Genomic DNA, 15895 nt, shown 5'->3' on the forward strand with positions numbered 1-15895 from the left:
GACGCTCTCTAGGAAATATCCCATAAGCACACGTGATCCAGAATATTCTTTTTCTATACCTAGAGCAGCTTTGGCAGCTGATTGACAGTCACCTGCCCTGGGTTGAGGGCTCTAGTGTGTCTGGGGCAGAGAGACAGGTTCAGGGTCACTCCTATGATGGGGACACTAACCAGACCTTGCCTTTCCAGAAATGGTGCTGAGGTCACATTCACTCCAAAAAGAAGGTGACATATTATTATTATTATTATTATTATTATTATTATTATTATTATTATTATTATTATTATTATTATTATTAAACTACATTATGATTGTGTATATGGCTGCTTTGTCTGCATGTGTGTCTGTGTACCACGTGTGCCTAGTGTCCATGTAATACATAATAGTGCTTTGTAGTCCCTGGAACTGGAGTTACAAACAGCCGTGAGGCACTGTGTATGCTGGGATGAACCCGGGTGCTGTGGCAGAGCAGCCAGTGTTCTTAACCATGGAGCTCTCTAGCTCCAGAAGTGTCAGCTTAATGATGACAGATTTACACTGCTGGGCTTACACAGCCCACAGATTTGGAGACTGGTTCTGCCTCCCATATGCTTTAACTCCAGAGCCTTCCCTCTCACCAGACCGAAGAAGTGGCAGGACAGGGGAATGGTTCCAATGCCACTTGAGAGAGCTACCTATGGTAGTTTGGATGAGAAACGTCCTCTGAGGTCTCAGGCATGTGAATGCCTGGTTCCCAGTTGGTGTCACTGGGGAAGGTTTTAGGTGGTGCAATCTTGACGGAGGAAGTGTGTTGCTGTGAGCAGGCTCTGAGAACGGAATGCCTTATCTACTTCCAGTTTATTCTCTGCTTGGCATTTGCAGTTGAGGGTGTAAGCTCCCAACTTCCTGCTCCTGCTGCTAAGCTGACCCCCCACTGCTGTGTATCCCCAGCACTATGGACTCTGCCTCTGGAACTGTAAGCAAGAACAAACTCATAGTTCTATAAGTCATCTTGGTCATGGTGCTTCATCAGAGCAACAGAAAAGTAAGGACTAGTTACCCAACCCACACTGACTAGTTCCTCACCTTGATTTGGGCTCCATGTTGGTCCAAGTAACACAATATAAGGTACTTCAGACCAGAGTGACTCCTGGAGTCCTTACCCTTACCCTGGGCTGGCTTTCCCAGATGGAACTTGCCAGGGTCCCTGCAAGACATCAGCACTATCCTCTGTGGGACTGGCAGACAGACATTCTGCCTCAATGGTCTACACAAGTACCCAGGCCCTGCTTTCTTGCCCCCCCCCCTCCGAAAAGGACAGAAGTGATGATAGTGGCTGAGTGTCCACTGTACCTACAGGATGGTAGTGAGGGCATGTGGCCACTTGGTCACTGAGTAGTGTAAGAGCCACACAGGGAATAAGCAGAGAGGGCTCTCTGAGAAAGTCAACATTAAGCCCTGGCTCTGCCACACCCCACACACCTCTGAGCCTTAGTTTCCTGGTTATAAAACAAAGCTGATGAGACCTGCCCTGCGGGATGTAGATATAAAACAGGCTCAGGCTGGCTGCTTTCCAAGCCAAGTCCAGGCTGTGGAGTGGGGGTATTCAGGTCAAACCTTCCAGCCCTGTCTCACTCCTGAGCTGACCTTCAACAACTGCCACAGAGCAGGAACCCAAGGAGTATGCACGGTACATGCCTGCAGGAAGCACATCCCGGTGCTGAGCACTGACGCTCTTCCCATCACTGCCAGCTGCTCCTCCCTGCAAGCACCCATTTTACAAACAAGAAAACTGAGGTTCCACAGAGTGAGAGGTCCATGGCCACAGCCTCTGAGCAAATGAGGTAAAGACTTCACGCAGAGGCCCATGAAGACAATCCCGACCTCATTTCGGACACCCTAGAAAGCATGCAGGAGGCAAGGAGTAGTGCGCCCAGTGGAGAAAGAAGCCCGGTGGTAGGAAGGGTGAGAGCCATGAGACACCCAGCCAGAGGCCACCAACCCTGAACACGTGGCAAGAGAAACGCTGTCAGCAGGATGGCTGTTGTGTGACAAGAGTCCCTTTGTCCTAACCGAGGAAAGGATCTCCGACCTCCAATTACTGCAGATGAAAAGTGCTGGCCCAAGCGCCCTGTGCCTGGGGCGGCCCTGGAACAACCACTGTTTCGGCTGCATTTCCGCTGATAATGTGACTTTGTTTCATGACTCCTGAGCTGCCTGCCAGAGGAAAGAATCACATCTGTCCACAAAAGAGGACATATGGGACAAGTCAGCAGCGATGACAGCAGCGGTGGCCACCCCACAGGAGAACCCCAAGGTGACCGGCAGGTCATCCCGGGGTCAGGACCTGGAGCTGCTGGGGAAATGGGTGGGAGAAGAGAACATCCCTCAAGCCCATGAGAAATGTCAAAACATACACGATATCACACAACATCAAATCAAACAACTGAGAGGCTTCCCTGCCAATGCAGGATATGGTTCAAAGGCTTTCAAGAAAGGGACCCTTGACCCCAGTTGCACTTTGATACCTCAGGGTTAAAGTCAAGCCAGTGCTGAGCACACCTGCCCGGAAGACACAGAAATCTTATCTGGGCTCATCAACACTTGGACCAGTATAGACGTCAAACCTGGGTTACGAGCAAGACTTGAGGCCTGGCCCACTGCTGAGCGCTTGCCCAGGAAGCCGCAGCACGCCAGCGGCAGAGCCATTCTTACCGATGACACGGCTCTAAGCTTAATGCTATCCTACCTGCACTTCCCTCCACCCCTGCAGGCCCCACAAGCCGGTGTCAGCACCCTTACTCACTTGGAACCGGTGCACCAGTTCCAGGGACTGGCTGTCATTCTGGTCAGCCTCGAGGATGACATCGGTCAGTTTGTGGATGATGACGTCCAGGGGGCCCTGCTCCTCGATCGGCCGGCTGAGGTTCAGCTGCAAGGTGAGAACAACACAGGATAAGAGCCTCAGTACCTGAGTCCACACCTGGGATCCTTGAGCCTCTGTGGCACCCAAGAGACTGACGGACAGGTTAGGAGATCAAGGGTCCTATCACTCATTCTTAGTAGCTGGAGAGAGACTAGACTCCTCGTTGGCATGCAGGTCCCCAAAGGCACACAAGCAGGGGATGCTGTACACTGCCTGTGTGGAGGGAGCATTTACTGAACACGCCTCATCTGCCGAACCACTGAAACCAGAGCTCAGAGAGATTAAGAAAAAATGACCAGTCACCCTGTCAGAACTCCATCTAAGCAGACATTCTTCCCCAGATGCTCTGAAGTCATGGCAAAGTGGTGTTCCTCGCAAGTCTAGGACCTGCTTCCTTGAGAACCCAGGCAGGCACCTGGATTCCACCCTGGAGGGCCTGGGATCAGTTGAGTACTTCACACACTGCTCCACAGGGGAATGTGTTTATTTTCTCAAGAACACAGGGCTGGGAGGATCAAGCCTCAAGGGAGCCTGAGGGGCCAGCTGGTATTCAGCATCACCTGACCCCAAGCCAAAAGCACCTGCCAACAGCCAGGGCACCCTGACTCCATGCTTCCTGATGTGCCAGATGTCTGCCGCCAGCATATGACCATCACCACCTGCAAGGCTAGACTCTTGGAGGCAAGTGGCGCCAGCCCAGCACCTGGCTGACCCCCCACATAGTCTCAACTAGGCCAGAAAAAGCAACTTAGCCTTCACTGTCATGGGCCTATGAGGACTTAGGGATGGTGAGATCCATGTCACTCATGACATAAGACAACTACAAACGGTCATTCTGAGACGGCAAGCTAACAACAAACATACCTGTCTCCTTTCATTCCCAAACGCTATAGGAAAGGAAACCACAAACTAAGCGAGAGAGGGCAGAGACTTTAGGACCTGGGTAGGGGAGTTCAGCTTGGATACAAACTAAGGCCTGAGTCAACTGATTTGAATTCCCATCCTGTGCCCCGTGTCCACTCTGTCCCCTGGTTGTCACCTGGTTCTCATGCTACCTTCAGTCCTGGTATTTCTGCACAGCCCATCTCCTAAGATGGCTAGCTATCTCTGTGGCTCCAGTTACATTTCTGGTTCCCCTGAACCAGCAGGCCTATGGCTGGTGACGATTCCCCACACTTGTTCATATTATCTATTCTGTCTTGTCAGGCCCTCGGGGCCGGCTCACACCTACCGCATGTACACCCTTATTTTAACTCTTTTCTGATAAGCCCTTGGAATTCGTCAGCTCTTCCCTGATGCCCTTAACCCCACTTTTTATGATCTGCCAGGAGAAACGTTAAAAGGCCACCCCTATTTAAAGAAAACAAAAAGGCACTAGAGACCTCCCAATAAGAAATCATTAAGGAATACGCTTCCCTCCCATGGTGATGAGCTTGTGTACCAAACAAACCAAATACAGCCAAGACACCAGACTGAGGAGGGGAAGGGAGGTGGCCCAAGTGTCTTTTGTTGTTTAAAATTGTGTCTGGCTGGTCTCGACTACAATGTTAAGGTGATCACTCTGACTCTGCTTGCTGGGTGTCTTCTGAGACCTCACAGCAAGGCTGGAGATGGGAATGATCCTCCTACCTTCTACGACCAGAACACCAAGAACTGAGAAAGAAAAGAGGGCCAACCATGCTAAGTGGCCAGAAGTAGACGGAAGCTCAGCAAAAATGCCAGTGTCCACCCTGCCAAGCCACCAGCCGAAGGACAGTGTTTTCAGACCATGACAGCTATGAAAAGATAACTGGGTTCCAAGAGTGACGGTGGGCACGCTCCCGGAGGGAGATGGTGTCAGGGCTTAGCTTGGGTACCAGGTAGGGCATGATTATGTCCATTACTGTTGTTTTAGAAGTCAGAGGTGCATCTTGGGCTACTGGAGTTTGCAAGGACAAAAACCAGCTAGAATGAGACCAGGGGTTCCCTGAGGATTGGGGAAGGGGGTGGATATCAGCCTGAGGCCTGTAGACCTGACAACCAGGGGCTGTTTGGAAAATAAGCTCCCTGCGTTCCTGGCTGCTCTACAAAAGGTAAACAGTTGAGTCTGGAAGCCAGCCACCTTCCTTTGTTACTTTCCAGGCATTTTTATGCCAATAAAGCCCTTTCACAAGAAAAGCAACTTGGGACACACATCGAGCCTGGTATGGTTCTCTTCCATAGCATGGCTGCCTCTTGCCATGGCACCGAGTTGTCGTTTCCTCTCCACAACCTCCCCCCACTTACTTATGAGACAGGGTTTTTCTATGTAGCTCCGGCTGTCTTGGACCACTCTGTGTTGACCAGGATGGCCTTGAACTCACAAAAGATCTGCCTGTCTTTGCCTCTAGAGCCACCACACGCGGCTATTTTTTCCTTTCTAAAGCTCAAACTGCCCTTAAACTTGCAGCCATCCCAGACCCTCCCCTGTGAGTGTCGGGGTAACGGGTGTGTGCCACCACCGTAGCACCTCAGAGTTGTATAAATGAGCCTTTCTGCTTTTCTTCAAATGACCAGGAAAGCTGCCATTGTTTTCCAGGGATGACACCTCAGAGAAGGACCTCAGAGAAAGCCCCAGCCTCTCCCCACTACCTTGGACTTCATCTAAGGCCTCAATAGGGCAGGATGGGTGTGAAGGGCTCCTGAAACAGAACTGCTAGGGGGCCCTTAGGAGAGAGCACATCATTGATGGGAAATCGGACAGAAAAAATGCTTCAAGAGATGGCGCAGTCAAAGCCCTGTCTCCTAGACAGGGTGAGGACAGGACTCGGGGTAAAGATTCGATGGGTGCTCACCATTCCATTTCTCTAACCACTCAGCTCCCAAAACATCCCCAAAGACTTCTTGGGAGAAGTGTGGTCTGACCCTCTCAGGGAGTGTTAAAGGCCTGTCAATGAAAGGCCTGACCACTGAGGCCAGGAATCCACGGTTGCTCCACTTCCAGGTCTGGCTGTCCGGCAAGGCCAGCACTGGACATGGCTCCCTGCAACACACAGAGCTCTGAATTCAGAGAGAACAAAGGGCCACTGTTTCCCTCCCTGACAAAGGCAGTGAGGCTCGGGAGGGGGGCAGGCAGGGCTGGTAGGATATGGATCAAAGTTGGCAAATCCCAGTGGCCCATGAGTCACCTCTGATTTAAAAAACAGCAGTAATTAGCATAATCAGGCCCTACCTGATAACCAAGCTAGGCCCTGACGCTATGTCTCTACCCCAAAACCAGTGCCTGGAACCAGGCAGAGATGTGAGCAAGACCGGGAAACCCATCTAACTCCATTATCTATAGGTAGCCCAGGTCATATAACTATACTGTGCCTCAGTTTCCCCATTCATAAAATGAGGCCGCTGTTAACTCTTCCACATATTGCCCAGAGCCGTGATGAGTCTCGGGGCAACAGTTTCTTAAGTCTTGACATTTTTCATCTTACTCATCAACAAACAGGAAGAACACATAGATCCCTCATCTCACCTATATCCACAAGACCACCCCCCCCAACACGGCCCATTGCTTCCTCAGGGAAACTCCCCCCTAGCACCATCCTGTGGGTTGCTGTCAGTTGGGCCCCAGGACTGGATCATGGAGACACAAGGCTGCTAAGCTAAAGCTATGGCTTCCTGGATAGTAGGGTGTACCTGACTTCAAAGTATACCTGACAAAAATCCTGGGAATCAGCCAGGACCAAGGACCAGCTTTCGTGGCTACCACTTCCTTAGAGCTTCAACTGCCTAAAGAGACCTCATCTTTCTACCACACACTCAGCTGCTGCATCCCTGACCAAACCCCACTCATTATATGCAGGCATTCAAATCCCCCTCAGAGGGACACAACAGTTGAAGAATACAACATATACCTGCTCATAGGGGCCAGTGTCACACTCCTGTTAATGGAGTACCGTGTGTCCAATAAATGTCAGCTGTTTGCCCTCCCCTCCTCACTGTTCATATTGTGACCAACATGAAATCCCTACCCCTCTGGTAGCAGCATGCCACAAGAACTCAGCACGGGCCAGACTTGAATTCTACCGAGCACTAGCTCACACTGACATCCTCAAAGAGTGTGCTGCCACACCTCAGCAATCTGTGGTTGGTTGGGAATGACAACTGTCACCCACACAGTGTTTACCGGAAGCTACACTCTGTGCTCCTAATGTGCACTGACAACACGGGATGTGGGGGGGATGAAGAGTCTCACAGGGGTTCAGTGACATGCCCAAGAGCACGGAGTTTCACAGTATGGGAACCCAGGTTTCTCTCCTGCTGACATTAGACTTCTGTTCACACCAAACGGTGCTCACAGGGTTTCTTCCTCTCTGCATGTGGCCTGGGAGTGGTGTTTTCAACTGTGACTTCAAATGGGACCCACTACATCAAAAGTTTTGCCTTAGCCGAGGCTGAGTAGGACAAATGGCCCAGATCAAAAGCCTGATGTATATCTCTAGGCTTCATTAGAGTCCTGGGATCTGGCTAAAGAACCAATCTAGTACATAGAAGTAGGTCTCTCAGTCTGGGCCTCTCGAGGACAGACCCCAAAAGGCAGTAGGGTCTTTGTGTGGGTTTGATTCCACGCAGGATGATGGGGGACATAGGAGCTTCCTGAACAAGCACCTCAGACCCAAAGAAATGCCACATGTCCCACAGTCAGGAATTTGAGTCTGGCCACCCAAGCCGGTAAACTGAACCAAGGGAGATCCCAATGGCCTCCACCCCAGATCAAAGAAAGAGGCTGGTGCCTTTATTCGCTGACCCAGTTCCCCAGTTCCCCAGTGACTAGGGCAATTGTAAGCAGCAGCAATTCAATTAAGGCAGAAACATAGACAACATTTTACTCCACAGACAGTGGCAATGCCTTATGGCACCAACATTTGGGGACCTTCAAGCGTTCTTCAGGTAAGCGTCCAAGCCAAGCTTGTTAGGGCTGTCAGAGTTCCTGCTCTGACCCCAGTATATCCAGTAGCATTCCGAGAAGTACAGAGTAGTCATCCAGCAGCGTGACTCCTCAAGAACTGTTCCGAACATCTCCATTCCTCCCAGGGCAGCAGTCACACCATCATGAAATGTGACATGCACATACTCTCTTCACAGATCCACCTGATTTCCTACCCACCCAACGTGACTTGTTCTTAAGCCATCAAGTATAGTTGGTGCTCTCCAAATGCTCTTGGGTGTTGGGTGTGCGACCCTCTACTGAAGCATGGCCAACCTACCACTTGGAGAAGAAAGCTGACTCTCCCGCTGTGACAGCTATGACGCCTGGAGCCAGCCAGAGAAAGAACGTGTTCTTTGTGAAGAGAGCCCATACAGCAACTTGTCAGACCACCTTTCGAGAGACTCTGGCCCAGACAGTAATGGGCGGGTCCACACCTAGGCCATGAAAGCTCAGTTATGCAAACTTTTTAACCACTATTTAAACCTGACCTCAGGTCAGGACCCTGGGGTTGGACTTTGGATAGGGGCAGGAACGGTCACTGGGCCTCTTTCTTTTTCTTCTCCACGTAGCCATAAAGAATAAATCTCTACTTTTCACTATTACTTGTCTGTCTAATGGGTAGGTAGGTTTCTTAAGGAAGCTAGAGTCCAGACCAGATCCTGATACCTTCAGTACATTACAGCCATTAATACTTACATTTAAATCAGAAAAAGAGACAAAAAAGAAAATCATTGAGCAGCAGGGGAAGACGGCCCTAAACACTGTCTGCTATATAAGCAAAACAACTTGAGTTCACTTCTCCAGTCACTGTGTAAAAGGCAAGAGTGTGCATGTACAAGAGCGTGCATGTACAAGAGCATGCATGTGGAACCAAGGGATGGGTTCGGGAGACAAGAAGATCCCAGCAGCTTGCTGGCCAGTCAGCTTAGCTGAATAGGCAAACTCCAGGTTTGGTTCAAAAACTAAGGTTTTTTTCAAAAACTAAGGGTGATCAAAGAAGATAGCTGACTGACATCTACCTTTGATTCCACACACACGAGCATACATGTGTGCACATCTGCATCCACACACAGACACAGACATTTACACAGGTATACACACAGACAGAGAGGGAAGGGACAACAAAGTAATCTCAAGAGTTGTAAAAAACATAGGCAGACATGGTGCCTCGCACCTTTAATCCTGCACTTGAAAGGCAGAGGCTGGCGGATAAATATTATACTGGATAGAATACAACTAGCAGAAGTGAGTTCAAGGCCAGCCTGATCTACATAGCTCCAGAACAGTCATGCCTACGTAAAGAGACCCTGTTAAGAAGGGGGGGAAAAAAAAGAGGAGCAAAAGCCCAGTGCCTGAGGGACAAGTTAACGAACAGTCAGAATGCCCACACAGCATATGTCTGCCTCAGAAAGCCCACTCCTACAAGTCTATGAAAAATGTCCACATGGACAAGTGTGAACCCTTGACCCAGAACCCCTAGGGAAGGATGAGGATTGGCTCTATAACAATGGGTGTACCCACCTACCTCAAAGAAATATGCAGAAGCCACCAAGATGGCAGCAAAGAAGTTCAGTGGAGACACTTGCTATGGAAAACTGGAAACAGGAAACAGTGTAATAAGCTCTGGCTAATGCCCTGTGGAATTAAGTGCTTCCTGTCTGCCTTTGGGAAGAGATTTAATGAACAAGGACCTTGGAATGTTCTCCCTCTTTCCCTGATGGCCCTGTCACAGGTGGAAGGAGTTGGGGGATGGGAGGTGTCACTGTTCCAGTCTCCAGGACCTCGGGTCACAGGACAACCCAGAGCCCCATATCTACCTGTTTGATACCACAGGAAGTTCCCCTACTCCATCTCTTCCTTCATTGACTGAGAAGAAAGCATGTTTAATGCTAGCACGTGGAACCCTGTGGGGTCTGGAGGGCCCTTTAAAGCTATGGTTTGGAATCTGGATAGAAATACAGCCACAGAGATTTATCCTGTAAGAAAAGAATACTTCCTGATCCTTTAGAGCCATTAGGCTGAAAACCTGAACAAGCCACACACGAAGGTGGCTGTTCTACAGAACCCAGGAAAGCCCCCACGGTCCCCTCCGCCTGCCCACAAGTCCCTTGACGGCAGCCACTTTGGCCTAGTGGACAGTTCATCTTGTTACTATTCATGATGGTGCCCGTGGGCCCAAGACATCATGGTGGGAAATAACCCTGTTCCATTTCCAGGCAGTCTCTTCCTGTCTTGAGGAAAAGTACACATCACAATCTGGCAAAGACAGAGAAGGGCTGGCAGATCTATCCAACATGCAGGGGAGTCTCAGGCCACATCCAGGTCTGGCTGTCCTCTGACTATGTGCTGGGAGACTGGAACTGGAGAAAGAGGAGGCTTCTGGGGTCCTCTTACCTCAGCTCCCTGACAATCATCTTCCTTCTGAGCCATCCCAGGCACGAGGTGACCCCTCCCAAGCAGAAGGACACCAAAGGATCAGAGAGTGGGGCTGAGTGTCTGGATGCACAGGCCCAAGCCTAGGGAAAGTATACCCTTCACCCTCAGACTGGTTTCCTCACCTGCAAAGCAAAGATAAGGAAGCGCCCTACCACAGCACACACCAGAGCACAGACATCAGGCAGCTGCTCTGAGCAGAGCCAGCCTACCACACACAAGTCGGCGGCAAGGATTTCAGCTGAGATCTCGTGAGGATAGACTTTTTTTCTAGCTTCAATTTAATCCTTGCTGGCTGTCTGCCAGGATGATCCACGTAATCCCTTCCCCAGAACTACAGGAGCCTAGCCCCATACCAGGTGCTGAACCGAGCAAATCATACGTATCATTTCCCCTAATCTCCCAGGCTGAAGCAGCTGAGGCCTGGTGACCATTTATTTATATGTGAGGCAAAGATTCCAGAAGCCAAAACGATGGGCCGAGATTGGACAGTCAGTCAGCAAGGGGAATGGCCACCCTCAAGGTTCTGTCCCGTGCTCCAAAAAACGGTTTCAAAGACCCTCTGCTTACCCAAGTGGTGTTGGCTAGACACTTTTCCTGCCAGTGTCAGGCAATAGCAACATAGCCGAAGCTTATGTCTAGGTAAGTTCTTGCCTACTGGTGGTCAGTCTGCTGGGTATCTCTCTCAGCCAGTCTGACAGCTCTAGACTCTGAAACTCCAGGAGGAACTGACATCTCCAGCAAAATGCTACTTCCTGGTCTCTCATGGAGAAGCACAGGTCCTCCAGCTCTGTCCTGTGGAAGTAGCCTGCAGCATGCACAGCACTGGGTCTCTGTTTCTCACTCCTGCTGGCAAGCCAACTCCCGGGGCATTATTTATCACCACCTAAAATTAATAAATCAAACCCACCAAGGGGAGTGGTTATATATATCAAGCTGCCATAGTGAAGCTTAGGAGGTGATCCAATGCAGTTTGAGTGGAGTGTATGGGCAGAGAGGGGCTACAGACAAAGGAACCAATATAAGTGATAATCTCCCCTGAGGAGAGAAGCAGGGGGTTCCAACGGGATTAGGTAAGATGAGTCTCCTTATGCTGTGCAACTAAGGAGTTCCAAACCAGTGCAGTATCTTGTTTCTTTGGCTTGAACTTATCAGTTTAGCAGTATGCAGAACAAGTGTAGGAGGAAAAGGTCTGGGTTCAAATCTACTGAGAATCTGCTCTATGCCAGGCATACCTGTAAGCACTGTACTTAAATTGCTGCAGGGAGGGGGGTCTCTCACCCGGACTCCATGATAGTAGTGGCCTTTGTGTCTTGGTAACTCAGGACTACAATAGATGAAGGAGGGCAGACAGCTGTAGGCAATGACCTTCAGCCCATCTAAGCCTGTTTCCTCCTCTGTCTAATGGAGCCCTGGCATCCACTCCTACATCCCGCATTGGACAAAGCAATGTTGGCAAAGCTTCTGCAACGAGCCAGCCCAGAACAGGCTCTCAGGAGGCCCCGCCTGCAGAAGATGCCAGCTCGTGTCCTGGGGCTTCTCTGCTTTCAGTCCCTCTAACACTTCATTAGTCTCAGTTCTTGGGGGAGCTACCACTTCCAGTGACAAACAGGAAGTCTCTTTTTGGTTCAGGGGCCTGGGCATGATGCCAGCTCCGAGGTGCCCTCAAGCCTCCTAGTTCAGAGGGACTGACACAGCTTGGATTGGCCAATCATGCCCACTGTCAGCTGTGGAAGGACTCCCTGGCCTCTCTGTGACCTTTCCAAGGTCGGGTCTGTGACCTGTTCCCTTTGGCCTTGCATGGCCTAGGAGTGCCTGCTTGTCTCAGGGCAGCAGACATGCACTAAATGAGTACCTGGGGACAAGAGAGACTTGTAACATTGGCCTACCTGATCCATCCTCCCACCCATCCCTCCACGTAACTGGTACCGGGCACTTACACAACCACAACTCCAAACAAGTGCCACCCTATCTTGTTCAGGAAAAAAAAAAAAAAAAAAAGAAGCTGGAGAAAGATTAGGTCAGTCATAAAATGTCACTGCCCAAATGCTTTCTGACCACAAATCCTTACCCACTACCTTCTGATCTGCCTATATGCTATTCATAACACTCTCAGGTCTGGACTGCTATGCTATGCTTGGGTGTACGGTGGGGGTGAGGTGCTTCTCTGAGGGTCCTACCAGAGAAGTTAAACTGTGAGTCCAAGGTGGCTCCAGAGTAAGTCACAGACTCTGCCCCAGCAAGGGAAGAAGATCCCAGGGTTTTCTGGGCTATCACCTGTCCAGTCCTGTGACCATCCTTAGAAAGGAGACGTAGCCATGCTGTTCAGGAGGTCCAGAGATTTCCTACAGTAATATTTGCTGCCGCACTAATAGCTATGATCCTGGCTCCCACAGACAGAAGAGACAGGGAGACACATCAGCCTGGCCCAAGTCTTGTCGCTCCAAGCAAGCCTTGAGTATCTGGGGACACTCCCTCTCAGCATCTGTCTAGAAGAGTGGACAGTCCTGCACACATACAAAGCAAGGTGACAGAGGAAGCAATGAGCAGTCCGCACATGGGTCACGGTGAGCCGTGTACTTCTGAGCCCCTGGCCAGAAAAACTCAGAATGGGCCAGGCTGCCTACCTTCCCTTTTCTTTCTACTGTGGGAATCAAGATGGATGGCCCAGATCTCAACAACCCTCCCAGAGGCAAACTGCAACAGTCCCCTCACCCATTCCATTACCCACCCTCTGCAGCTTCACACAAACCAAACATATTCCAGCTCTAGATCACCAGGCGGTGCAGAGACTGAGCTCAAGTGCGAAAGAACGCACGCAAGTTTACACTGAGCATGCTCCTGGAGGACATGACAATAATAATAAGGTGGAAGGGTGGCATGTGCCCACCGGATGAGCGCTGAGAACGCCGAGTGCTCACTGCAGCAGCCCTCTTTGCTCCAGATCTTTGTCTAAAAGGCACACTGCTCCTTCACGAGTCACCCACAAAGGATGGTGCTTTGTTCTGTTCTGCTCTTGCTGAATCCTAGTGCTGTGGACGACTGCCCCAGGACCACAACTCAGCAAACAAGGAAATATGGTAAAGTCAGAGAGTCGGGGTGCTTGGTGGGGAGAGTAGACAGTCCTCACAGAAGGCCTAGTCCAAGTGGAACTGGCACCCCAAAAATAGTTTGTCCTCACCTCCATTAACCCAGAATTCGGCCTTGTCTGAAAGAGCACTGGCATATATGACTAAGGTGACATCATGTTGGAGTGGGGTGGACCCTCGAATCAAAAGAATGACTATCCTTGTCAGAGGGTGACACGCTGGGAGAGCACACTGGGAACATCTTGGAGAACACAAGCTGACAGTAGGGGCAAAGATGGGGGTATCACATCTGCCATCAAGGAAGGCCGACAATCCACCAGAGTTCCAGGGGCTTCAGAAAGGGCCTGCTGCAGGCTCCCCTCACCGTTGAGAGAAAAGCCTGCACTATGGCCTCCTAAGCATTGGAACATCCCCATTTCAGACAAGTGGCTCTTAACCACTGAGCCAACTCTCCAGCCGTAATAAAATATTTTAAATTAGGAAGTATTTATAGCTGAGCGGTGGTGGCATAAGCCTTTAATCCCTGCACTTGGGAGACAGAGGCAGCCGGATCTCTGCATTTGAGGCCACCCTGGTCTACAGAGGAAATTCTAGGATAGCCAGGGCTACACAGAAAAACCCTGTCCCAAAACAAAATAAAAAAGTATTTGCAAGCTGGCATGCCAGGGATGGTGGGCAGGTGCCGGTGGCTCAGCAGGGTACTGGACAGTCCCTGTGTCCAGAAACGACTCTAGAAGCTGTATGAAGCAATGTGTGAGCCACATGGATACCGTACCTCATGTAACACATACGAAGCTGTCACCTTCATGGCTCCATGGAACAGGGGCCCGGATAGGATCCCCAAACCGCAATGCTGTGAAGGTGGCAGCAGGCAAGGGATCTCTGTGTGAACCTGAGCCACCATTGTCCCTATTTACAGGCTGAGGTCTAAGCTTGAAAATATGGGTCCCCATCTAGACCCCACTTTATGCTCCAAGCTTCTCCCTTCTCCCCCCGCCCTGGCTTCAGGCCCACGATGCTTTTCTGTGCTGATGAGGGAAAGCATCTCAGTGTCAGTGCTTCATTTATCCCAGAAAGCACACGGCAACCCCCACCAAAGTGCCTAGGAACTCCCCAAGCCCCAGTCTCCTTTTACTCTACTTAACAATAAAGAGCGGAAAAACTGTGGAGTCTGAGTTCTACAAAGCCTACACAGATTCCTTCTGAAGCCTCAGGGTAATATGCTTTCCGCTATGCATTTCTTACCAGTCCAAAGACAGCATCCCCTGAGGCAGTTTCCAACCTGGTATTTGACGTAATACTAAGGGGTATTAGCGGTCTTCTTTAACAGTCTGGTGAACTAGAGACAGGCATTGCTGAAAACTGCTTTGTTCATCTGGGAGAATTCCAGAGAATTCTCTAGCGGGGAAGAACCTCTGTGGAACACACACACCTACCCACACCTACCCCACACACACAGGGTGCTGTGAGAGCAACTTCCAATTAGCCTCATCCTAGATGACCTGTGTCAGCCTGGCTCTAGCTGTGACCTTGACAAATCACTAAGATTCTTGGGGAGGAGGGTGACTGCTGACTCCACAGCCATGAGACAGACAAGTGTGTGAGCTCAGGATAGCAGGTGACAAAGACCAGCAACAACTGTGTATTCTGGGAAGCTAGTCCCTCCTCCTAGGAGTGGTCCTGGGGCCTGAAGGGTTCTGTCTCACTGGTCATCAGTGTTAGCCATTAAAAGCTTTGACTCAGGGAGAGAGACAACAGATGTGTTTGTGCCCTGGGTCATCACAATAGGCCAGGCTTGAGGTTCTCCAGGTCTACAAATGACATCCACATACTCATCAGGAAGGGCCCCAACTGACTCGGAAAGGACTGTGACTACGTGTCATTTGTCATCATGGCAGAGTGTAGGACCTTGGTTGATCTCACTAAGCCAAGGGCAAGCAGGAACAGGGTAGATGGGTTCTGAGGGGTGGAAACTGAGTTAAACTAACGGAACCAGCAAAACTAAGTCTCACAAGGACTACAGGAACATACCATGGAAGCCACGGGCCTCACAAGGACTAGGGGAGCCACAGGCCTCACTTCAGTTATAAGGAGATGGGGTGGCTTCCCATCCAAACAGTAGCCAGAGAAAACTAGAGACATGAGCACACTGGGAGGGTACGGCATTGTAACCAACCGCACTGATGACCAGATGAGATGCCCTGAGGAACGGGGATCCGCCTACAGGACAGAGGGTCCTACCGCAGCCAGAATAGATCTGGAGCAAGAAGGCATACAAGGGGAGAGAACAGAAAGGGACAGCAGAAACGAGTGGCCAGAACTGTGAGCTGGGGGCAGTGTGACGGCGCTCAGGACTTGTCCCAGTCATGGGCTGGGGATGCGGTCTGGCTCATGGTCTTTCTCCACTGTCAGAAACTGAAGAGGAGTGGACTCCCATGCTGGGGTTCCAGGTGCCCGTCCAAACGTGAAGGCCAGAAATAGACCAGTGCTTTCCAGTTTCCTAATCCACAGCTTCATGCCTTTATC

General features: G+C 50.5%; 1 protein-coding gene across 2 annotated transcripts in view; it reads right to left on the reverse strand.

The window, feature by feature from the left end:
* The window catches only part of ITPK1 (inositol-tetrakisphosphate 1-kinase), a 125772-nt gene that overhangs the window by 50863 nt on the left and 59014 nt on the right, over nucleotides 1–15895 (reverse strand). For both annotated transcript variants that reach the window (XM_080909950.1, XM_080909949.1), the window contains exon 3: nucleotides 2786–2911. In XM_080909950.1, the coding sequence (XP_080766076.1) occupies nucleotides 2786–2911 (126 nt within the window). The remainder of the gene's footprint in view (nucleotides 1–2785; nucleotides 2912–15895) is intronic.

The sequence above is a fragment of the Micromys minutus genome (assembly GCF_963924665.1).
Source record: "Micromys minutus genome assembly, chromosome: 1".
Classification (NCBI taxonomy): domain Eukaryota; kingdom Metazoa; phylum Chordata; class Mammalia; order Rodentia; family Muridae; genus Micromys; species Micromys minutus.